This window comes from Phalacrocorax aristotelis, chromosome 11, assembly GCF_949628215.1.
Source record: "Phalacrocorax aristotelis chromosome 11, bGulAri2.1, whole genome shotgun sequence".
Lineage (NCBI taxonomy): Eukaryota > Metazoa > Chordata > Aves > Suliformes > Phalacrocoracidae > Phalacrocorax > Phalacrocorax aristotelis.
Window position 1 is genome coordinate 20715325 of NC_134286.1, and position 25214 is coordinate 20740538.

Sequence of the window (25214 nt, forward strand, 5' to 3'; positions counted from 1 at the left end):
GTCAAACAGGAGTTAGTTGCTGGATATGAATACTTGGTGAAAAAAGAACTGGTAATAGAAAGCACCCTGGCTAGAGAGAGCCTAAGAAGGCTACTTCATGAACAGCTTGCTTTGGCAGCTGCAACACTGATTGGAAGAAAATAAAAATGAAATAACACCACCTTCCCAAACAGGGCTTGAGAGTTAGGCTGGTGCTGTATTAGCTTGGGTCTATTTGTCAAGGAAGATGGACGTTAATTGATTTGTTTTCCACTTTTAAAATACTATTCTGAGCACACGCGATTGTGAAAATTTTTGAATGAAAAGCTGTGCAGAAGATAAGTGTGTGTTAATATTTGCCTCTAGCCAACAAGAAGAAAGAAAAAGAACGTCCTGAGATCTCTCTTCCTTCAGACTTTGAACATACCATTCATGTGGGATTTGATGCCGTCACTGGAGAATTCACAGTAAGTAACTGCTGTATTGCATGCTTACCAGAGCTTCTAGTTTCTTGATGGTAAAATAACCTCCTGTTGCCAGAAACGTCAGATGACAGCAGCCAGGCTGTGAAGAAAGAGTCTTATTGGGCTTAGGATTTGGAGTGTCTTACTTCTGATTCAGGCTGCTTTTTTTTTCCTCCAAGGATTGTCAGCAGAGTGTCTGTGGAAAATGAAAACTAGGAAGAACGTAGGTGTATGCTTTTATCAGTCCCACAAGCTGCTACAGGGGTTGGTTATTCAGTGTCTTTAGAAAAGCATAAAAAGCCCCCCCACATGTGCATAGTGTATGTCTTGCTGTAGGCAATGACCCCCAAAGCGCAAAGTCCAGCTGCTCTGCAGACAGCCCTTGGAGGTGCCCGGAAAGCGGCAGCATTGTGAAAGTCCATTCATTTTAATATAATGTCCTTCAAAATATGTCCATAGACTAGGTGATCAGACACGTTTCTAGCCTTTATATATTAATAAAATAGCAGTCAGATTTTTTTCTACTTATATCACAATGAAGTGTATGAGGTGTTGGGAAAAATTAGTCTGATAGAAGCTCCTTGAAGGGGCTTCAGAGCATTTTCCCTCAGGCTACTAGTTAAGTGCTGAAACCATTAACCCTTAAAGCTAAGACGGCAGTAAGCTTACATTTGGCTGAGCTGTGGAGGTGAGAGGAAACATTAGCAACTCTCCGTACCATCAGTAGCACCCTGTGAGCTAAGTGGTCAGACTGTGTTATCACCGTGCGTCACACTGTAAAGCGTGCTAGTGCTGACTGGCTGCATACACCAAACAGGATGGGACAAATCATTTGCCTGGGCAAAGGATGGTTAGTTTTCAGAATTTGAGCCCTAAATATGATCGCTTCATTATTTTTTTATTTTGATTTTTACTTTTTTTATTTTTTCCCCAGAAAACATTTCAGGAAGCTGGAAACTTTCTGTATGCTACAGCAGCAGTACCAATAGCAATAACAACAACAATAGAAGAAAAAAAGAGATACATTTAATGACAGTGTGTCTTCAAAGGAGTAGTAAAATTGAATTATCCTTACTAATTAGGAAATACAGCTACATTTAAAATATGTGGACTGGTTAATTAGCCTTTTTAAAATAGAAGTCACTTATAAAATCTTACTTCAAAATTTATTCTGTGTCAAGCCCTAGGGCTTGATTAAATGCTCATTTAAAAAGCCCAGATGTGGTCATTTTTGATCAGAAGCTTAGCATAAAGCTTTTAAAAGTGTGTTTTTCCTGCTATCTATCCTGGTTTTCCTGTTTTTTCTTCTCTGTCTCTCCCTGTAGCCACTTTATTGATCAGGTTAATCTTCAGTGCCATTCTCTTTATCTTGGTATCGTGTCATATTCTGTTACTTTCTGCTTTCGTTTTCTCCCTTTTGTGTTTGCATCTCTTCTTCCTGTCTTTCTTTCTTTCTTTGTTCGTCATTTCACTCCCTACTGAACGTTCAGCTGTTCTTATTCTATATTTGTTCTTCCTTTCAGCCTTCTGCCTTCATTTCTGCCCCATGCTTCAGCCTTTTCCCTTCTGGCTCTATGCAAACACGATGGGTCACAATCGTGTTCTCTTGTAGAGTGACTGGGGGTGAGGATCCCAGTTAGTTTCATGTCCCTGCCAGCTGGAACAAAAAGGAGGGACGTCGAGGTTAACACACTTCAGTTCTAAGTACAAGCACTCTCTCTCAGTACTTCAGAGATCACGGTTTGGATCAGTTTGAATGTTACTATTGTCATCATCCAGTGTGTCAAAACAGTCTCTAGCATCGGAGGTTTTTTGTGTCAGATGCCACCAGCCCAGGTCCTGGCCTTTTAGAGAACAAAGCGATTGTACATGGCTAAACGTGTCTGGCTTTACTGCTGTAGCACAATTTCTTTTTCATATCTTTTTCCCTTTCAAAACAGTGGACATTAGATGGCTGCTGTTTTACAGTTATGCAATATTTCCTCAATAATACTTTTTCCTAAAGCGTGGAAGCACAACGCTGCAGTTTGAGAAGGCTCTAAGCAATTCAGAACAAACCAAAGGGGCAGGTGAATTGCCCCATGCAGCTTGCCAGCCCAGGGCAAGTCCTTAGTGGAGTAAAATGTCGGTCAAAGCAAGGGGATTTTGCGCCATTAAGAATCAGCTATCAGCTCCCAGTGAATCCCAGATGCAAGTATTATGCTACACATTATGTTAGGCACGTTTGATTTGTCCCAACCTGGATACAACCCGTGTATCAGCTGGGTAGTCATGTGGTAAGTATGTCCTGCTGGAGGGACTGCCACTAGCCTTATCATGTAAAAATATTCTCACTGTCTAGTGATCACACTGTCTGTCTCTTTCAAAAGTTTGGAAGTGCCATGGGAACGTCCAATAGATGTGCAAATATATGGGGGTTTCTGTTTTGAATTATTACAGTTGTCATGCCAATAGTGTCTGCTCTACTGGTTATGTGCAATGCATTGGGCCATTTTCGGACACCTAACGGTCACCCCCAGCTGCATTACCTGATTGCTGTTAGTTGCATCTCAAATCAAAGTTGCATGGGCTCCTGAGTTTTGGCTTCTGGGCTTGAGCGCCAAGCTGTGTTGTTGCTCATGAACGTATGTGATATCTCCATTTCACTGTGCTTGGAGCAACCACGTTTGCTAAGAAGTAGGGCTTTTAAAGCTCAAAATAAAATTAGTTGGAAACTGTTGGGCGGGAGCATGCTGCTAGAGCTTTATGTTGATTTATTTTGAAGAAACAGTTGCATTTCTGAATGGAGGGAGAAGTGTGGTTTGCAGGGCTTTGGGGAGCGCGTTTGGTAAGGCATGCATTTTTGGAACAATTTCCTGATCCCCAGTCTAGAATAAAATGTGGTCACCCACCAAACTTCTAAAGTTTCAAGATTATGACATTAGCAAGTGGGAGAAAGTTGTGGCTATAGATCCAAAGAATTTCCACATTATGAATCTAATCAAGCATTTATTTAGAATTGTCCTGATTTTCAGTCTGACACGCATAGATGATTTGCATTATGACAATACACAACCTCCCAGTGTGAAATCTGAGTTTGACCAGCTGCTTTCCGCCCTGCACTTTGGGTCATGCACTGGCCAGTTGTGATCTTGGGGCTGGAGATCTGGTGTAGAGCCATTCAAAAATTATAACCTGGCTTTCAAAACTAGACAAACAGCAAAAGCCCAGATCTTTCTCTATTTTTTTTTATTTTTTAACTAAAGAAAGAAATCGCAGGTAATTTTTCAAGTCACTGCCATTAATCCTCAGTAATATATTTTTGAGGGAGATAAAAACTGGTTTAAAAAAGAGAGGAGGGGGAATGATGCTTCCAAACTTTGGAACAGTTGTGATTTTTCTGTTTTCCTAAGCCTGCCTTCCTGTAGCCTGTCCACCACCTAATCTATTTGGTTTCTGCCTCGTAACTCCCATTTTAGATGGGACTTCCCCATTTTGGCTCATTGGTTTCCTCCTACCACCTTCTAAGTTGTCCCACATTCTGTTTTAACTTTCTTTTCTTTCTTTATTTACGTCCATTACAGCCAGATCTCTATGGCTCACAGATGTGCACAGGGAAGCTCCCAGAGGTGCGTCACAGGCCCAAAAGAATCTTACATCAAAATGCTTCTTTGAGATGTCATAGCACTGCAGCAGCAGGTTGATGTGTGTGCAGTAGATTTGTTGCTTGGCTTATCCCACTTTTTTTTCATTAATCCTAAACTTTGGAGGCCCATGTCACACATTGTTTTGTGGAGAACTTCGTAGGAAGAAGCTATATTGAAGTGTTTACCTAGGTTGGGGTGGCACCAAGGCTAAGTTTAAATGTACTTCAGGTGTAGTTTTCCATTCAGTAAGCCCTACAATTTGCTGGTAGATGTTGGCTGTGCAGTAAATGGGGAAAATTACAGGCTTTCAGATTTAGGAAATTATACTGGATATTTAAAGCAATTTCTCATCAATGTAATTTCAATGCAGAGCTGCGGCTTTCAGCGATTGGATCAATTTTCAAACGCCACCCTCGCTTGTAACATGTCCGAGAATGCATGCAAGGCTTTGGCGCGCTCAGCCTGTTTTCCAAGTCCCTGGTATTTCTGTATATTTACAGCAGAGAACCTACAGAGCTACAGGAGCTCGAAAAAGAGGCATCCTTAGTAGCAGTGGTACAACTCAGTGTTACAATTTTTGAGAATTTAATTGAGATTCTTAACCCCGCAGTGTTCTCTGGCATGCTGAAAATGTATTGTATCAGGGAGGGGTTTACCTTTTAATCAGACAGCAGTGCTCATTTCAGCAAAATGCATTTGCGTTATGAAGCATTAAAAATCCAGTGTAAAGCTCCTAAAACACACTGTGTTGTCCACAAATGTAGATTAGTCTTGTTATGTTTGCACTGAATCACCAGAAAAACAAGCTAAGCTTTAAATCATTATTCCATGGGAGAGCAGAGTTGATTTAAAGAGGAGTTTCATGCACTTTTTTTCCTATCACAGTCATAATTTTCTTTTCTTTTTTGAAGTTGGATCCTGGTTTTAGCTCTATAATTTGTTAGAGAAGAGAATGATTGCATCTAATGTATAAGCTACTAATTTTAATTGTTAAGGTGTCAATCAAAATTTCTGAAAGTAATCTTACAGGTAGCATGAGATCTTGGTAAAGATCCGTGAGGCTGCGGCTGTTAAATATTCTAAATCCGTGTTCTTTCCACTTGACACCTACAGGGCATTCCAGAGCAATGGGCCAGGCTACTACAGACCTCCAACATAACAAAACTGGAGCAGAAGAAGAACCCACAAGCTGTTCTAGATGTTCTCAAATTTTATGATTCCAAAGAAACAGTTAACAACCAGAAATACATGAGCTTTACGTCAGGAGGTAAGTCAACGCATCACTTAAAAAGGGAGTGTTAGGCCCCAAAACGAGTCAGACTGAAGTTCAACGTTCAAGTGGTCAAGAAGCGACCGTAAAAAAATTCCGCTTTGTGGAATACTCCTGAAGTAAACTGTATTTCTTCTTTCGTCCCCTATATGTCATTGAAACTGTGACTTTTCACTTGTTTTAGAACTAAATAGGATACTAGGTGGAACAATCGTTACCATTTTTAGTCAGAAGCATTAGTGGCCAAATGTCAGTTTTAGTTTTGTTTCTTCACATCCTTGTGCCTTCACAGTGTTCAACCTGGGGTACGGGGTGTACTTGTTCCATGCGTTTTTGAATTACTCTTGGATCCTTTGAAAAATAGGTTCCGGAATTCTTTGTGAGACTTTGCGATAGAGGAGAATTTTCAAGGATTTTTTTGCGTTAGCTGTGGAGGTGATGAGGTTGTGCGCAAGTTCACAAACTAACCTGGAACAGCTGCTGTTGTGGTGTAGAAGGGAAGCTGCCACAGAGGATGGCAAGGAAGGCATCGGTGTCCCAGGCAATCCCCGTAGCGTGCAGGAAGACCTTCATGACGTAGGCATTACCATCTAAATGCCTGCAAATGTGATGGGGGTGTCATTTTTTCCCTTGGCTGCGTACAGTCTGCAAAATTGTAGTGTAGCATTGCAAAAACGAAAAAGCAAGTCTGTACTGCGTCTGTGGTTTGTTTTTTTTTTTCCTTTGGCCCATTCTTTCTTTTTTTTTTTGCTAGACAAACTCTGGCTGGTGACACATCTAGCAAGTAAGCAGAGGCTTTTACTAGGTGCGGCCTATCTGGCTTTATTAATATGTTCTTTTTTTTAAGAAGAGAATTTATCATTAAAATAACCATTAGCTCATCATTATAGCTTATCATTGTGTTCTTTTGCTATTCCTTAGTAACTGAATTGATTTTTAAACAAAAATACCATTAAGATACCATTACTTTGGTAAAGCTCATGTCAACAGCTTCAGCTAATAAGGGGGTGCCTCTATCCAACAGGGTGTGGACAGCATTTGTAATTTAACCTGCAGTGGTTCAGTTCCCTACACGTGATAGTCTGTGGCAGTGGAGTCTGTAATTTCCTCAGTTTGCTGGTTCAACCAATACAACTTCCAAAATGCAGACTGGGAGAGCTGCTCAGAATTCCTTCTAAAAACTGTGCAGTTATCTCCAGAATGTACTACCATTTCTCTTCTTCTGAGGGAAAGCATCTTTTTCTTTTTTTTTAAATTCAAGAATTAAAAGGTTTGATGGTCTAACTTGACACTTAATGTTTGCTAGAATAGCAGTTACTTTTGTGATGAAATGCAAAATTCAAAACAGTTAGTGTGTGTGCCTGAACTCAGGAGCTGTTACTGTGCTGGGCGCTGCCACGGCTAAGGGGGATTTTGGGGAAGCTTTTATGAGGAAACATTTTCAGCAAGCTAAAGAGAATAAATGCATGCAATTTATTTAAAAACAAATAAACAAAGCTGTTTTAGCTCTCGGGTGGAACAGAAGCATTGACTGTTAAAGAACAACTTGCATTTTCTTGACCAAGTTTCTACTTATTTTATTTACTGGCAAAACAGGGCAAAAAACGGACACAAGAAACTGTAGAAAAAGAGTAACCTAGTATATTGTCCCGTTACCTTGCTTGCTATGTAAAATAGCTGTTGCTACTGGAAGGGTGTTGTGAAAGAAAAATGCTATTTGGATTGACTTGTTCTGTGGGATTCCCCACAACAGCCAGTTTTACAACAGCATCTGGTTAACTTTCCCTTGCACGTTGCAGATAAAAGCGCCCATGGATACATAGAAGCCCATCCTTCGGTGAGTGTGAAAGTAACCTTTTACTTTCATGGCATTTAAGAATTGTGGAGCAATCTGTGAGCTTTGCTGTTTGTGATAGAGTGCCAGCCTTGTAGGCTGAAAGAAAGTACATTTTAGTGTCTTTGTGGCAGCAGAAAAGGGATCACTGGCTGTTTTCTAATTTTCTGTTTAGGAACTTTTAAACAGATGAAAGTCTGGTTTTGCAAACAGAAGATTGCTGTTCTTAACCATGCTAGAATGCATAATTTGCAACAACATGCAGTACTGTCTAATTAGCCCATTTTAATTTAGTTTTAACAACTTAGAATCCATTTCTATTAAATTTTATGATTTATCCTTAGTACAGCTGGATATGTAGTTGAATATAAATAAAGTTATAATTGATATGTAACTCACTGGAACCATTGAAAGAAAGTTTTAAATAATCATCCACTTTTAATTAATACTGGATTGCCATGGCAATCCCAGAGATGTAGTCATGACATCCACATTAATATTGACCAGACTTATTAGTGTTAACATTAGTGCATTAAATAGCAAATGACTGGATGGGGATTTGGCCTTTATTTTCAAGTGTTAAGCAACTTAATATTAGGTTTGTGATTATACAGTAGAGAGTGTGTATAATGAAATGAAAATCATCTTTGAATATTCACACTTTAGATTTTCAGTTGATGCCACTTTCATTATCTTTAATGAAATACACTTTTAAAAGGAAGTCTGGGGTTCGCCAGAGCATAGTAAGCCTTCCCAATATCTTTTCTGATGGGTATGGGCACACTGGCAGATGCTGTGGTATTTTGTTCTAGCAGACATAGACAGTGGTGAGGCAGTCAAGATGTCAGCTTTCGGAGTTACTGACTCAGAGGATGCTGGCTGAATGTGATAGTACAGGGAAAACAACTCTCTGACAGGATCGAGCAGTCATTGGAATTACTTTAATTTCCTTTAACTCCTTAATGGGAGTCGGGCATTAAATAATATGACATTGTATGCGCTCTCACTGCACAACTTAGTGCTGTCAGACCAAGCGGAAAAAATAGTTACAAGAATTTGACATAACAGAAATGTGTTTGTTCCCTTTTTCATTCTTCCCTTAATCACCTTCTATCCTCATGTAAGCAAAACGCTAACAATGCGTAGAAAACTATACGCGCATCTAATGTACGACAAAGTAACATTCACCTTCCCATTAGGGCACCCGTGGCTTGACAGAGTTGGCCCTTAAACTGGGGTTCAGAATGCCTGATGTATCGTTCCCTGCTTTGGCCAGATGAGTTGCCTGTTTCACCATTTACCTTTAAAAGTTGGGTGACGGATCCGAGTCTCACAGAAAATACAATGCTCTGTGCGTGTGTCCGTATGGCAGTGTGCTCGAGTACAGGTGACTTAAGGCAGCGATACAGTCATCTGTTCAGTAAAACACAGGCGAGAAGATCAGGTCTCCTTGTTTCCTGCGGGCCGTCCCTTACTGGTGTTAATACTGGACCAATTTGATGCCATCTTAAAGATAACACAAATGCGATGTGAATATGTAGAATAGGGCCTTTGGTTTGCTTCAGTTCTCGGAATGGCTTCTCGTAGCCAGCTTTAAAGCACTTGGTAAACACTTAACAAGGCACCTTTTTGGTTTTTTGTTTCACCAGCAATTTTGCGACGTGATCTAACGCTCTCCGAGTGGCAGCTGGGACAGAGGGGGTGGGGGGTTCAACTCACCTAACTTTAAATATCTGCACTGTAGGCTTCAGTTTATGTGTAGGCACCTGATCAGCCAGACTTCCCTTGCCTGCCCCATATCTGGGGTCTGCCTGAAGGTCGACTGCACCCTGGCAGTGGCTTTTATTCTCCGCTGCCTGTAACGGGAGCCTGGGCGAGCGGTCGGGATGCCTGCCTGGCAGCCCCGGGCGGGTCGGCAGGGTGCACCTTGCTGCTGAGAGGGCTGCTTTCGCTCTGGCTTACTGTTGCCATAGGAAACAGCAAAAGAGTGAAGAGATCGATGTGCTAACTTCTGATTAGGTAAAGAGGAGAACGGTAATGAAAAAGGACCTACTAAACAGGGAAGTTCAGCGCTGTGGAAACAGGCAATATGATTACCTTATGGGTAAATAGTAAAGAAATAAACAGCTTTTTTCCTCAAAACCAAGTTCCCAGCAAGATGACAAAGGAGGCTTTGCATTTTGAACTGTGTTAATTAACCTGGCCAGTAGATAAATACCTGTTAGCTTAATTAACTGTTAACCATTTCTGTAGACACAATGCCAAAGCGATTAACCAGCAACTAGATGTGATTTCTATTGATATATTCAAGCGTTACATTTTGTGAAATCAGACTTTGACTAAGCATGGGAATGATTTAGTTGGTTTTAGCAAAAATGAAAAACACCAAGACAAATTAACAAAATGGCATGGTAATTTGTAACCTTTAAATTGTATTGTGCCGTGTGGAACTTAGAACTGAGGCCTGTAGGACTGTAGGCGTGCCTAGATTGGTTTCTGATGTCTAAGCAGACTAAAGTTGTGTGTAATTGTCAAACCTCCCAAATGCCAAAATGGTGACTGTCACTCATGTTGCTGTCTGTCCACAGAGCACAAAAACAGCATCAGAACCCCCGCTAGCTCCCTCTGTTTCTGAAGAAGAGGATGAAGATGATGAAGAGGAGGAAGATGACAATGAACCTCCACCTGTTATTGCACCACGGCCTGAACATACAAAATCAGTAAGTTCCAGGTTTGGTTAGCACTGTATTTGGTGTAATTCAGAGCTGCATGTTCCTGATCAGACTTGCAGATGAGGATTCTGATGGCCGGAGTCCTACCATGACACGGTGCTCACCCAGGCCACGGACACCAGGGGAATCTGTTTTAAACTTTCACATTTAGTCATGAGTTTCCCCATGATTCTGGTAAGGTCTGTGAATTTATCTTAGTTATCAGGCAAGAGGTAGCATTGTGTCTTTTAATGCTACCGGTGTAAAAATGAGCAACTTTGGCCAAGTATCCGTGTGAGCTCTCCGTCGTCAGTGGAGTGGGAGCAGTCATCAGGCACGGTTCACACCTTTGCAGGACACATAGGAGAAACTGTTCCCTGGAGGTACCTGTCCCTCTCCACAGAGTAGCTAAAGGAACAGCTTAGACTACACCTTTAACTTTTACATGACTGAAGTTTGAGAAGAATCCTCCGCAGCTATGCACTGTAAAGAAAAGGCAGGTGTCAGAAGGACTGGCACGCAGTTCCTAATGGCCACTCCCTGGAGACTGAAATACTGATGAGAAGTCAGTTCAACAGTTATGATCAGAAAAGGGAAATGCTCCCTGCTTCTGTTCAGACAGTTACGTACCAGCTAAAGAGTCATTTTGTTGCCCATGAAAATGCACAAGCATCAAGGAGCAAGGCTCTGCGGCCCTGGACAAATCTATTTCTGTATCCTTGCAAGACAGTAAATTCATTGTTTCAGTCATCTTCCAGAAAGTCAATGAAAATTTAAAATTAGACTTGCCATGAACGTGTGTAAAGCTAGCCTTCCACTGTCACCCGTTCAGTTTGAGAAGTGGACAGCAAAACCAAATGTTCTAAGAGCCCTGGGTGTGGCAGACAGTGTCTTCCTAAGGGTTTGCCTTTGAAATGTGATCTCAGGGGCATCTCTGCAAGCCACCTTTCTGACACACAACAATTTCTTGTCACAGATCTACACACGCTCTGTAATTGAACCGGCCGCTGCACCAGCACCAGCTAAAGAAGCCACCACTCCCCAGCCTGAAAACTCAAACACAAACACTTTGTACAGAAACACAGACCGGCAGCGAAAAAAATCCAAGATGACAGATGAGGAGATCCTAGAGAAACTGAGTACGTATTCTGTACTTTTTTTGTTTGATAAAGTGACGTACTGTATGCATGTCTCAGGGTTATGTGTACCAAACGTTCATCATCAGTTTAGTGTCACAAGTCACTTAAGACTCCCTACACAAACTGTTACTGTGCTTAGAGGAAGCGAGAGCGCACTCTGGGTGTTCCTTCTGCCTCTGAGGGCAGCTGTGGCTGGGTTGGATTTGCCTGAGCTTCCTTCTACGCTACAGGCAAAAGCAGAGATTGTTTCTGGTTGAGCGAAAGGCTGCGACCTAGTGAATGACCTAGTGAGCTCCTGTGTGCTGATGGCCAAACTGCACAGAATATTCAGGTTCCTAAATTCTCTTTAGACTCCTGACTTCTCACCAGTCATTGGAGCCAAAATACTTTGCAGAAATCTGTTGGTGTTTTGGGTTTGTTTCGTAGGGTTGGTTTGTTTGTTGGTTTTGGTTTTTTGTTGGTGTGTTTTGCCAGTAGACGACTAGAGCACTAAGATGATTCCTTCAGCCTCAAGAAACATTTCTGCCCCAGACAGTCTATTGGTGTCGTTTTTATGATTGATGGTACTACTACGACTTCTACTAATATGTCAGAGTTAATTTTTATAAGAATTCTATGTTTTTGTCAGAGAGAACTCCTTTGAAAGAACATTGGTTGACATCATGGATAGAGAGGAAGAGGTGTTTTCAGTGAGCCCCAAAAGAAAAAGAAATACTTTTATAACAATCCTTATTTTATTTCTAAGCTCTGTGCTTATAACGATACATCGAAGAGACACATCTGCATGGCGTGATCAGGTAAAACTGCACTGCAAGCATTTCTCAGGAGCCAGCCTCCAGCACATCCACTGTATATTCCTCAGATACACAGCACTTGGTCTCAGCTAATTCCCAGCCAGTTAATACTATTAGAAATCTAACCATTGGCCCCAAACCCCTGCGCAGATCATACTCTAGGAAAGCACATCAAGCCCTTCATGATTCTGCAGTACAGCCAATTTAATCTGCTTCTTGCACGTAATAGCTGCCAGTGCTATGTTCTCAGATAATAAATTGTTGGGTTCACGTCACAGCCGAATTTACTCTGTTTACCTACCATTAACTGTTAGAACAAAAAGTGGATTGGTCTACACCTCCTGTGGTTGCTCTCAAAGCCAATAATGTTCTGTCTTTAATGGTGGCAGCTGTCTGTAAAGGGGTGCAGTCTGGCTGTGGCTTCTTCACAGTGGTTGTCAATGCTCGTTCTTGTGCTGTACCACCCTTTTTGTCATACCTGCCCTGCCACTGATGGCTGGTGTGACTGCAGAGGCTGAAGCCTGCCTTAGCTGTGAGATTTCAGCTGCTTGTGCAGTTTTCTGCACCCTTAGCAGGTTGATGGGACTATAAAGAACTGAATCTCGGTGCCACTAGGGAGTATCCAAGCAATAAGTTCAACAACTTCAACTGAGGGCACAAGGAAATAAATTCTGGACCAGATAGTTACCTGCAGGTGTGTCAGCTTATAAAGAGGGGAATTATAGCTTCTTCAGGTGAGACTAAATGTTTGAGGCAGTCTTCCACCATGAGATCTGCAGGTACCCCGCATACATGAGCATAACTCTGTGTATGGTTTATTTGAGCTTTTCTGTATGCCAGATGAGGACTGAGTCCTTGAGTTATTGTGGGTGATATCTTTGAAATGTTACATGCTGTCATGCTTTTTTCTTTCTTAAGAACTTGATACCAGGTGAGCAAGGCCTGAAGGTCTGCCTTGGGCAAATTGTGATGTGGACAATGAAAATATTTTTGTGCTTTCAGGAAGCTATCTGTAAACAGAGGTGATGCTTTTTTGTTATAGTCCTGGGCTAATTATATTTAAGCATTGTGTGGTGGTTGGTTTTTTCCATTTTTTGTTTTGGTTTAACTCCTATGACTTCTCCACCTTGCCTACTTCCCCCACAACTGATTTTATGCTTCTTTTAGGAAGATGTCCCCTGCCCTCTTTTATCTTCAATTGCTTTCATAACTCTTTTGTGCTTGAAATAACTTGAAGATTTTTTCGAGCCACTTTTATTACAAGTTTTACTAGGGAGTAAAGCCTGTAATATTGAGATAAGATCAAACAAAATTCTGTCTGTAATGAAATCATGAATATGTTCCACTGTAATTATAAAACAGAAGTGGCCCAATTCTGCTTTCTTATCCATTTAATTTAGGACTTGATAAAGGAAGGTGCTTAAAGACATAAAAATAACTGATAAGTTTATCTTTTGTCCAGAGTAGGGAGTGCTTCCCTGAAGTGGAGCCACGTGCCAGTCAGTTTGTTGATTTTAGTGCTGTTATATTTGATGTGCTTAAGCTGATGCACAGGAAACCAGCCACAAACAACTAACTTGTGAAAGCAGGTACTCTAGTGTTGAGGGAAAACACAGAAATCTGACCTGCAAAATCCATGGCAAATTTGGAAAATTCATTTTCAAAATATTGGTTCTGTAGTCTTTTTCTGTATTCTTTTCTAATGTGAACTTCCATGAAATTCTGATATCTGTTCCGATAGATACCCAGTTCCATTAACTAGCTGAAAATAACACCTAGCCAGGCACTGGCAACGCAGTGTGTTTCCTGTTGTCCAGCCCAGCACAGGATCAGGGCAGTGGGTGGTTTAGTACTGCAGCGTCGCATGGGGATCCCTGTCTGGGGGATGGTTAAGCTCAGCAGTGTAAGCAGGAGAGTATGCTTTCTCATCTCACATCACTCCCTCCAGTCAGTTAAAAGGGAGCCCCCGACTCCTCTGGTCATATTCTTCTTGACTGGAGTTACTCTGTGGTGGAGACTTACTATAGAGAAGCAGAATAGAAGTTTTGTCTTACATTATACGTTTCAGTGAGATGAAACTACGAAAAGTTAACCAGGTCCTGAGAGCATTTTGTCCTTGACTTGGACTCCAGACGGTCCAGTTACTCTTGACTCTTGCAGGCTGGCATAGCAGGGCAGTGCCACTTCAGGCTACGTGGGACTGTGTCAGCATCCTCGGCCCGCAGGCAGGCGCCCACACTGCCATCAGCAGCGTGGTGGCGTTCCTGGAGTGCCAGGTGAGGGCCCCGGGTACCGCGGGGTGAAGGAAACCTCTTCTGCAGCTCCCGTTAGCGATCTTGCCACGGCCAGCAAAATAGTTTTAGCGGGAAGTGTACCAGATGGTGTTGATGCCCCGACTTCTTGCCATGCTGGCAGGCAGGATTCCTGGCTAGGCATCCAGTCAGGTGCCCATTCGGATGCTAAAGCCCTCTGCTGCAGAGAAATGGCCTGGACAGGGGAGAGAGGTGTTCGTTACTAGGCAGAGCGAATGGTGCATCACCTAGTTCTGTTTTGGGTGCGCAGGTGAACAATTAAGTATGTGTTTGTGATACAGGAATGTTGCCAGATCAGTCAAACAAAATGTGCTGCAAAACATTCAAAGTCTTTCCTTCTGAACTAATCTTCTTAAAGTGTTTCAGTGATGTACATTCCAACTTCAGAAGTCATTTGCATTAAGCCGTCACCTTAGGCTTCATTTTTTGTATTTTATGTAGTAAACTACCAGACGAGAAAAAACAATATATTTTTTTTAATTATTCCTTCAGATCTGAGTTTATCCGATTTTGGCTCTTGTGTTCGACACAAACACAGTATCCTAATTACTGCTTTCTCTCCTTCCCGTTCGGACTGCCCACACCTCCGAGTGGGCAAGAAGCCATCAAGCAGTGCGTGCTTTAATTTTACCTTTCGGCGGCACACGAGCTCCACAATGGCTGATGGGCGCAGACTGCCCCGTGCCCTGCGCCAGGCTGGCCGGCCCTGCCTTCCCGCAGCTGCAGCGCAGAGCTGCCGGGAGGCGGCAGCACCCCATCTGGCCTGGCTTCTGCACCGCATCGCCTGTACTCGTGAATTCACCGGCACCTCGTTTGTGCAGCTAGCTGCGTAACACTAGCGCCTGAGCAATATTGCTGTTCTTGTTATCCGTCATGGCTGTGCTTTTTTGTGAAGATCAGCATCTGTGCGGTGTTGAGAGCGCGAGTCAGACGCTAGTTACTGATCCGAGTCAGGCTGAAGACAAGCAGTGTGGTTCTTAAAGTGGCACAAGCAAGGTCGTCTTCAGAGCTTAGCCTGGTAATAAATTATGAGGGTCATAGTTCTTAAAGCCCCATAATTATTGATTATAACATGAAACGCTGTTTTTAAAAGTGTAAAGGCATTCTTCCAGCAAACTGCTGAAAGGCTGAGAAGATCCCCTTCTCGAAACTCTTTGCAATATTCTTCCTGTTCCAAAAATGGTACCTGTTCATAAAAATTTATTTCAGAAGCCAAGGTGCATTTAATCTTCAGAAGTATTAAACCTTCTGTTGAATCACACAGAGTGTTTATTCCTAAGAAAATAAAGGCTCTGTTGTGTCAGCTCTCATTAATGTTTATAGACGATAAACGCTTGCATTAGTACTACTTCTTTTCTGATATCTGTCTCCTGCGAATGTTTCTCCATGTTCTTTCCATGTTTCCTGCCAAGGTAACTCTCCAAAGGACTGCAGAAAATCAGTCTTCGTGGAGGCCACCTGTGCTACGGAGCTGCCTGTGTTGTTGTTGTTGTCACCCAACTGACTACAAACAGCTCACAACCCCAGGCAGTGGGGCTGCACTCCTGATCTGCAGTAAGGTGTTATCTCTATTTTTAAGTAAGCATCTTTAATTTTTTCTTTCAGGGAGCATTGTGAGTGTGGGAGATCCTAAGAAGAAATACACTCGATTTGAAAAAATTGGCCAAGGGTAAGTCGAATTGCAGTTACTTATACAAAAACAAGGGCCAGGTATTTTGCTGGTATAATATCAAGCGTGAAGTCGGGCAACCTCCAAATGTGTTCAGACACCTGTATTAGATTCCCCTGTCTCGCAGTGCTGATCAGAATTTATAACTGTGGTCTGAAGGCATCATCAAAGACAACCTGATGCTGGCAATGTCTTGTCTGCAGCAAGGAGCAGGACCTGGAAGATCTGCTGTCCCTCAGATGTGTGGCACCTGTTTGCTTATTTTCTTAGGAGAAGTCATTTTTGTATGTCTCAAAATAGTATGACCACGCTAAAGAAAGGAGAAGAAACTTCATTGCCTAAAAGAGCAACTTGCCACCGGAAAGTTGATAGATAAATAATAGTTCTCAATAACATTTCTTTCAAGTATTTTGCTTAAAAAATATTGAGTGATCAGGATTATAACCACATAGTTTAGAAACTGAAACCAGAGATTAGATAATAAGCTCTTTTTTCTAGCAGAGGTAGTAAAAACCAGAATTCAGTAATAAACACAGTGTTGATGCACAAAGCGTGTGATGAGAAAATGCACCATCTGCCTGATGCCAGACCACTGGTGGATCCTGCACGTTTTAGGAGTCTAGTGAAAATAACGAACCAAGCTATTCCTTTTTGAAACCCAACTTTGCTTTCTGTAAATAGGATTGAGTTGAAGTATTTCTCATGTGAGGAGGCACGAACAAAAGAAATTACACCAAAATTAGGTATCTGACTTGCATTTTAAATAAAGACAGGCTCCCTGCTCGGTCAAAGCTTCCTTGGCTGTGTTGTAATTCCAGGAGGGCCAGTGCCATTGGTGTAACACCAGGATCACACTGCTGTCTGTGTATGACAGAAGCTGTTTACTGACATCAGGGGATATTTTTCTGCCTTAACTGTTTGAGGTTTGAACTCAGGGTAACATGTTGCTGACCTAGAACTGATACAGACTGCAGAAAGCCAGACACACTCATGCTCTTTCTCTGGCAGGCGTTATAGTAGATACATCTTGTTTGGTAGGGCACTTGTGGAAAGGTGTTTCTGCTCCATTCATTGAAAAAAACCCTTTATCGCATTGCAGCTTGCTTTCTACCTGAAGCTTTGGTTCTTATTGTTATTTGTAAAATGTCAGTGGACACTTAAGAGCTGTGCCAGTCTCTCAAAAGATAAGTGTCAGCTGAAGTAGTGAGAGAATAAACATGCGTGTGAAGCAGATTATTGCTGTCACCGTGAGAATATGACCGTCACCCTCACAATCTTTTATTTTGACAGTCCTAGGAGTGAGCTTGTAAAAAGGTGCCTCAACAACTGGTGGAAAGAAAAGTGGCTAATATCTGTCCTAAAAGGGTATCTAAATTGATTTCCTCCAGCTTTTAGTACAGCCTGAAGATTGCATGCCCTTCTTACAGAGGAGTGAGTGTGCTGCCGTAACCAGCTCATGACTGTAATGCCGCAGGTCAATTTACAGTGATGAGGAAAGATCCTAAAGAAAAAAATCATCACAAAGGTAATCAAACAGGATGATCAGGAGGAGCCGGACTGCTGCATGGCTGGGGTTAGCGTGTCTGTCTGCAGCAGGGCTGGGCTGAGATGCACTGCCTCGGATGGTGCTGATGTGCTTAGTTGATGCAGGTGCCAGTTTCTGAGCTGCCCGCCTTTGCAGTGATTGGGTACAGTTATGCCAAAGGCACTAGTAGTGTTGAAAATGAGTAGTTTTTTGGTAGCTGCTAATGAGATGTGGCCACTCAGAGAACTGCAGGTAGAGAGCAACTTCTTAGGTGAGGAAAAGCAACTTGACCGGCACATAGCACTTCATGGCTTCATACAGCTGGTAAGTTAATACAGTGTGATGGTTTTACAGCCACTTTGCAGTGAACAGTAGTCAGCCTGTGCTGAAGAACAGGTCAGCTTCAGTGCTGAGTCTCTGGTCTGTCATCTTTCTTCAGCTGAGGACTGAAAACACTGCTGACACCGGAGGAAGCTTAGTTAACTCGTGCTTGATGAAGAGGCTGTGTTTGCTCAAGCAGCGTTACCTCTTGCTAGAAAGACATATTAGTATGGAGCCATGGGCAGCCTGGGTTCAAGTTGGTTTAGTTAATTTGTACTGCACTGCATCACAGTGGCACAGATCTACTTGCAGGCCCTGGTACTTGCCTAACTGCATTAAAACTAAGACATTACAGAAGCGTTTAAAAGTTAGGTACAGATCAGAAATTATAGTCGCTTAGAAGTAAAACTTCATAATACAGAATCGCAGAGGCCTTGCAATTAATTCACAGCTTCACTTAAATTACTCACCTTTATCTAAACCTCTCACAGATGGCCTGGAGCATACCAAAAGCATCCTAATCTAAATAGCTATTTTTAAATAAACCCTGACAGGACTTTGCTCGGGAGGTACAGCACAGCATTAGTGAGTCTGAATAAATGGTGTTGGCTTTTCATTAAAATAAATTGGATTAATCTTGACAACTAGTCATAGGAAATGCATTTGCATTTATATTAAAAGAATACATAGCGTGCCCAATGAGAACATTGTTCTCAACACAGGCATACAGTCTCTGGTGCCTGTTGAATTAAAATGCTTCAGAAGCACTTCAGCCTGCAGGTAAAGAAACAAGCCGGGGGATCGTGTAAAAATGAGCCGACTGATTTGGGGATTTTCAGTCAGTGGGACACTTGCTGGATGTGTGTTCCCGCTTCTTGGAATTCCCACCCTGGATCTCCCTTGCCTCACTGCCCGTGCAGATGTTGGCTTTTTAAACGATGGCAGCGTAAACCTGTGGTTTAGCTCAGAAGGAAGCCCCATTAGGGTTTACAAGCCTGCAGTTGCTCTTAAGCCCAAAGGGATTTCCTCTGATCGTGGCCTTTCTGGCCCTTCACATCATTACAGGGGAAGAACCTCTTTTAACGAGAGGCAGATGGCAAACAAAACCCCACGCTGTCTAGTCTGCAGGTGAGCATGCCATTTATTTCTGGTGGCTCTACAACACAACCTGTGTCTGCCACAGAACAAAACAGACACCACGAAGAGTCCTTCACGTGTCTGGTGCACCTAACCAGCAGCAGCTGCTGATGGCTCTTGACACACAAAGAAGCTGTCTAAGGATCATCTGTTTTGAGTAGTTCTCCATTTGTGTGTGAAACAACATATGCCTTAACCTGCTCTAGCTGTGACCTCGCAGGACGGCTGGAGAATAATTCCCTTGCATGCTGGAGAAAGCTGTGTCTAGATCCTTTCTTCAAATGGCTGTCATATGTATTCAGGGTTCTCAGAATGACTGCATGGTGTGCCTGAATTTTGCAGACAGATGCGAATAAGAAGTCTGAGAAGGCACAACTAGCCTGTATGTTACATTCCCTGGAGAAAAACACCACACACACGCACACAAAAGCGGAAAATAACCCAACAAAGCAAAACTGGAGAAAATGAAAACAGATTTAAATATATTATTTTCCAGTTTTTATAGACACACCCCACTAACTAAAATAATCTAGTATGTATGTTTGAGATTTGCACCAGCCCTTTTTCTTCATGTTGGACCTAAGTTTTATCTTGGATACCCTGCATGGCAGAGGGCTGGTGGGCTGCTGCGCTGTGCGCTGCTGGCTGAAGGAGTGGACGAGCAAAGGTGTTCTATAAACACTACAAGCAGCAGCGATCTCCTGGGCTTGCTTTTACTCAGGGACTAAACTGCTTCTCATTTCTTCGCTGCTGTTTTGTTTCTAGGGCATCAGGAACTGTGTATACAGCAATCGACATTGCCACAGGACAAGAGGTAAGTGTCGACAGTCCCAGCAGATTTTGCTGGTGTTCAGTGCTTTCCCCGCTGGTGCGAACTGTGGATGGGGCTTTTGAGTCTCCAGCAGATCTTCACTGCAAAGGCTGTTCCTCTGAAGCACAGACTAGTGTCAGCTGGCAAAATAAATCATCTGCTGTCTTCAGCTTATCTGTGAAATCTCTTTAAGGGCAGTGTGGTTCTCTGCCTCTGTAACTGAACACTTACTACAGCCATCCGCTTCCCAGCAACCATTACACTGATTAATGTTCATTAATGCCTGAAAAGGTGCCTGCGAATTCCTGAGGGGAGGTCCTGGTCCCCCTGAAACCAGTAAGAGCCTTGGTGCTCTCTGTCCTTGGGCTGATGCTTCACCTGTAGCTTTTAAGGCCAGTTGTAAGAGAATTATATTTTTATTTACTCTGTCTTCAGGACAGGTTGGTGCTCCCCGCAGTATTGTTGGTCCCAGCCTGGTACTGTGTTACACCATCCCTGAATGGGTATTTAATGGAGAGAAATCTGTAAGGAAATTGCAGTGACCTTTTGGGCCTGATAAAAACTATATAATTTTTATTACCATCATAAATGTATTGGTTTAGAAATTGTTTTATCTCTGTTCCCCAGCGTGCATGAAGTTGTGCTATTGCAGAGAATGTTGGTCTATACATACAGTTTAACTCTGTACATTTACAGCACAAAATCTGCCTGTGGACCTGGCAATGTATTGGTTAGCAATGCAAATTGAAAAATCTAAAGATCTGTTGTAATGAGAGGCCTCGGGAGAACCCTAGGGGTGGTCACAGATTGCCCTATTGCTGTGAGGAATAAATAGCTTCATTACGTCGCTTAATTTCAGACATACTTTATTAACTACCCAAAAGAATGCAAGGAGGGAGGCCGTATCTTTCAGAGAAGGACACACTAGCTCTGTCTTAATTGCTAAATATATTATTGCATCAACTAGCTGATGGAGGCTGCCATCATTCAGTCCTGATTTATCTTAATCACAGTAATACTATTTAGCATTTTCTCTATTGTATGTTTCATCTTCAAAGTATAATGCAAGACCTAATTAAGGAGAGATCATGTTTAGGCCGTAGTTTTGTGTTGTAGTCATACTGAAGCTGGTTGTCACACACACTGACAAGTGAGAAGATGTATAGGAAGAGTAAAGATCTCTCCTGAACAACACAGTCATGTTTAGGTCCAGCGTCAGTGACAGCCCATTACAGCCCATGAACTGGTCACAGGGAAGTGGGGGCGAGAAACAAATCTTGAAGGAAAGCGGTGTTAACTCTGACAGGCCCTGTAGTGGCCAATTTAAAGAGGCATCTTAACATTCATTCCCTTTTTCAAGCCAGAGTTTTTGAATATATACAAACCCTGCCTGAAAATCTGGCCAGAAAACGAGGAACAAGAGCAGAGAGGGGTGGTCTTTCTCTCATGCTGTGTCAAGAACAGGACTAGACAGAGGGGGAGGCTGGCCAGACTGCGTATGGCGGGAACAAGAGGCAGCCTTTAAATAGCCACAGGTCCATATCTCCCCACAAGGTGTGTGTTGGGTGGGAGGGCTCTTCTGGGACCACTGGGGAGGATGTATTGGTAGCAGTCCTTGGCTGGAGCTGAGCTGGACGGCAGGGAGGGAAGCAGGGCTGAGCCCAGCGGGACGGGGCTGGCAGAAGCGGCTCAGCAAGGAGGCCAGGACGAAAAGCTGAAGTGGAGACTGGCTGCCTGGGGGAAGACGGGACTGGGCAGAGGAGGCAGGATGAGGGAGAGGCAGGATGGCTACAGTGGTTCAGAGCGAAAGTGATCGTATTAGTAATAAACAGACAGGGTGGTGGCTTGGAGAGTCCTGTGGCTCTTTAGGGCTATGGCTTAAGATTTTTGACTTATCATTTCTGGCTATCAGCAAATACATCTGAATCTTACTGGCAGTTTCTCATCCACCTGCAGTGCTGTACTTCATAACTGCTCTAGGGTAGAGGTCTGCAAGGGACCTAAAAGCCTTAAGCTCTGCTTATAACCCTGGGTGTCTCCATAAAATACCATAGAATGGATTATTTCTTTTAAACCCAGAAAATAATTGCAAATCTAAACTATGTTAGTGAGTGTTATTTAGAGTTGCAAAATCAAAATTCAAGAAGTTGGGAAGTGCTAAGATTGTAATTTTTTTTCTGTGTAACTGTAATGATGTTTTTAGTACAGCATTTTATACATAATGTATGTATGTGTGTTCTTTCAGTTATGCAATCATGTCAAGAATAACAGCAGTTGCTGAAATAATGATCATAAATCATATAATTACTGAAGTATTACCTGCTGGTTTTATATATTTTCACGGTAACAAAACCACTTCCTGCTTGCAAAACATGCATGAATAATAATAGTGATGATAAACTAAGGCCATCTTGAGAAGCACATAGGTCCAAAGAATGTTAGAGATCTGCGGTTGACAGTTTAAAGACCATTTTTACAGATTTTACAAGGGAAAACGTATATGGCCACATGTCCTGTAGCTAGCACCCAAGCTAGCAGAGAAGTAGGGTGTTGTAATGTAAGTTACTGAGCTCCTATCTCTCATAACAGGTCAGTTTGGCACAGGTCTGCTATGTCATTCCAAAACCACTCGCTCCATGTACATTCTGATCTCATGCAACAGACTACTCAAGTAATGGTTTTCAATGTCATTGTAGGTGGCCATAAAGCAAATGAATCTCCAACAGCAGCCCAAAAAGGAACTAATTATTAATGAAATCCTGGTCATGAGGGAAAATAAGAACCCCAACATTGTTAACTATTTAGACAGGTAAGCAGTTCTGGTATTATCACGTGAATGTTCATTTACATACTGCAAGCCAAAGATTTTTTAAAATCCCCTTTGGCCACTGGCAAAAAATTGACCTCTTTATTATTTATATACTCATATACAATGAGTATATGAGGAGATTGCATTTTGTCTGCATTAATCTTTCAAAAACCTGGGTCAGCCATATCTTAAAGCAACAGCCTATGAGTTCGCTACCTCCATGTTGTTTTGTCGTTGTGTTCTGTTTTGGTTTTTTTTCCTTCCTTTTTTTTAAAGTTCATCATATTTACTGTGTCTTATGATAAGTGCTGATAAATCATCATAGAAATTATTTCCCTTGGGCTGTTCCTACTATTTTCCATTGCTGTGGATGCCAGGAAGACTAGGTTCTTGTTTCCAGAAGCGTGTAAGTTGCCAGTTTTTAAATTGTTTTTCCTGTTTCTGAACGTATTTTATGTAAGGTTTTCCAAACTGTTGACCAATTTCTGTCCTCAGTGGTACACACCCTCCTACCATGGACAACTATGACAGTTGTGTTGCCTTGTTCCTGGAGTTAAGCATGGAATTTATGCGTTAAAATGATGAACCAGATGATGTGATATGTCCTGGTTCAAGATGTATCTTTGCTGTTACTAAATTGCATTTTTCACTTGCTTGCCATCTAAGATGTCCAATTTTTCAGACTGCACAGATTCTAAGTACTGTATAACCTAGAAGAAACGTCTACTCATTTTATTCTGTCTTCATTTAAAAATGACCTGGAAACAAAAATCCACTGTAGTCTTCTTCCTCAGGTAATCGAGCTTTGCACATTCATTTCCATGCCATTGTTTTCTTTTTTCAGCTACCTAGTTGGTGATGAACTCTGGGTGGTTATGGAATACTTGGCTGGAGGCTCTTTAACCGATGTTGTTACAGAGACCTGTATGGATGAAGGACAGATAGCAGCTGTCTGTAGGGAGGTAAGGGATCCCACCTGTGCTTCTGATTACTTGGACAGGATGGTACTTCTAAACAGGTGGTAAGAACGGGAGCGATTTCATGTTCAGAGCTTGTTTCTATGTTGCTTTTACAATATGGAGAAGAAAGAGCATCTTAAGTAAACTGCCTGCCAGTATCACTGCATGTATTATATTCTTATATACTGTTTATACTGTTACTGTACTATCTTTTTGTTTTTTAAACTATTCTCAACTTTGCCTCTGTAAACGTTTGCCTGGAGCACGCCTGTACTGCATTCCTTGCCTGTAAAAGCAAACGTGCTGGTTGCAGAATTTTAAAATAATAGCAAAGAAAAATAGAAACTCATTTATCACAGCCCTCAGGTTAAAAGGATAGCATTCTGCCCAAAATGGTGTTTGCTTCTGAAAAATTACTAACGTGCTATTTCCAAACCTGCTGTAGAGCCTAACAATAAAATCTTTGTCATGCAACCTCCCACCGAAAGTGATCCACTTCATACCGAAGGAAGGGACTTTCTCTTTTTTGGCAAACAATAGTTTGTCATATGGATGGAGAGAAGATATTCGTTGCAGCCACAGTCATTCTGTCTGTGCTTTCAGGGGATAGTCTGTAACAATAATTGACATTTCTCTTTTAAAAGCTAATATGCCTTCATTTACAAAGTTATTACTCTGAGTGTTGACGCAGCAAGCTATTCCTCTTGACAGCACAGTATTCTGCCATTACTCACAACTCATCTAGAAATTAAATCTTTTGGAGCCATTTCCTTTCTTGTGTGATGAAATCAGGTCATTAATTTTTACCCTCATGTTTCTTTTTTATCTATCAGTGCCTGCAAGCACTGGATTTCCTTCATTCAAACCAAGTGATTCACAGAGACATCAAAAGCGACAATATTCTTCTCGGAATGGATGGATCTGTCAAATTGAGTAGGTATTCTTGGTCAGGCACAGCGTTCCCAGGATGTGGTGTGGGGCTGCTTTTGACTGACTGCCAGTTACCCAGAAGTGATGCCTGTGGTAGTGCGCTGACCGCTGCTGCAAGCGAAGAGCACGGTTCCGACATGCAGAGAGGCATAGAAAGGAAAAAGGTGTAAAGAGTGGCTTTGGTTTGTGTGCGTCCCTTCCAGAGGGAGGGAGTTACAATCTAAAGCTTCAAGTGAGTAAAAGCCACTGCATGAAACTTAATGGGTTTTTTAAGTGGCCAATTCAATATCTCTTTGGCTATAGCACTGAGTAAACAGAGCATGGCTGTTTTTCCAGATAAATTCAGCAACGCATTCTGAGGCTTATAGTGGGGGTTTCTTTTTCTTGATTTCATAATCCAAGCTGGCTTTAACAGTGTTTGTTTTTTATCCTCAGCTGATTTTGGCTTCTGTGCTCAGATCACTCCTGAGCAGAGTAAACGGAGCACAATGGTCGGGACTCCTTACTGGATGGCACCAGAAGTGGTGACAAGAAAAGCATACGGCCCCAAAGTGGACATCTGGTCGCTTGGGATCATGGCAATAGAAATGGTGGAAGGAGAACCTCCTTACCTTAATGAAAATCCTCTCAGGGTAAGGTGCAAATAAAATCAGATACCACTGTCTTTCTAATCTGTCCCATGTTTTGTCTCCCATGAGACAAAATCCCAGCCTTGTCAGCTTGAACTAGTTCCACCAAAGTCCGCTGCTAAACACGTCACTGGAGCATACCAGCACGTACTGTAGCCTTGGTTATGTCCATAGGAGAACCTCAGAAGCGGCATGTAGCTGGTTCAGAAATGTGCCGTTTTTGCCTTCAACAATGCTTGAAAGTTCTCATGTGGTGTTTGAACTCGATTGGGGAATTTTTGTGAAAAGCATTTCA

The 25214-nt window shown here is 42.2% G+C and overlaps 1 protein-coding gene across 1 annotated transcript in view; it reads left to right on the forward strand.

Moving 5' to 3' along the window:
• PAK3 (p21 (RAC1) activated kinase 3) overlaps nt 1-25214 on the forward strand; it is a 75964-nt gene that overhangs the window by 44403 nt on the left and 6347 nt on the right. Inside the window, exons 3-13 of the mRNA XM_075107232.1 lie at nt 346-446; nt 5183-5336; nt 7139-7176; nt 9762-9893; nt 10861-11023; nt 15735-15798; nt 19547-19595; nt 22289-22401; nt 23246-23363; nt 24194-24293; nt 24726-24922. Coding sequence (XP_074963333.1) covers nt 346-446; nt 5183-5336; nt 7139-7176; nt 9762-9893; nt 10861-11023; nt 15735-15798; nt 19547-19595; nt 22289-22401; nt 23246-23363; nt 24194-24293; nt 24726-24922 — 1229 coding nt within the window. The remainder of the gene's footprint in view (nt 1-345; nt 447-5182; nt 5337-7138; nt 7177-9761; nt 9894-10860; nt 11024-15734; nt 15799-19546; nt 19596-22288; nt 22402-23245; nt 23364-24193; nt 24294-24725; nt 24923-25214) is intronic.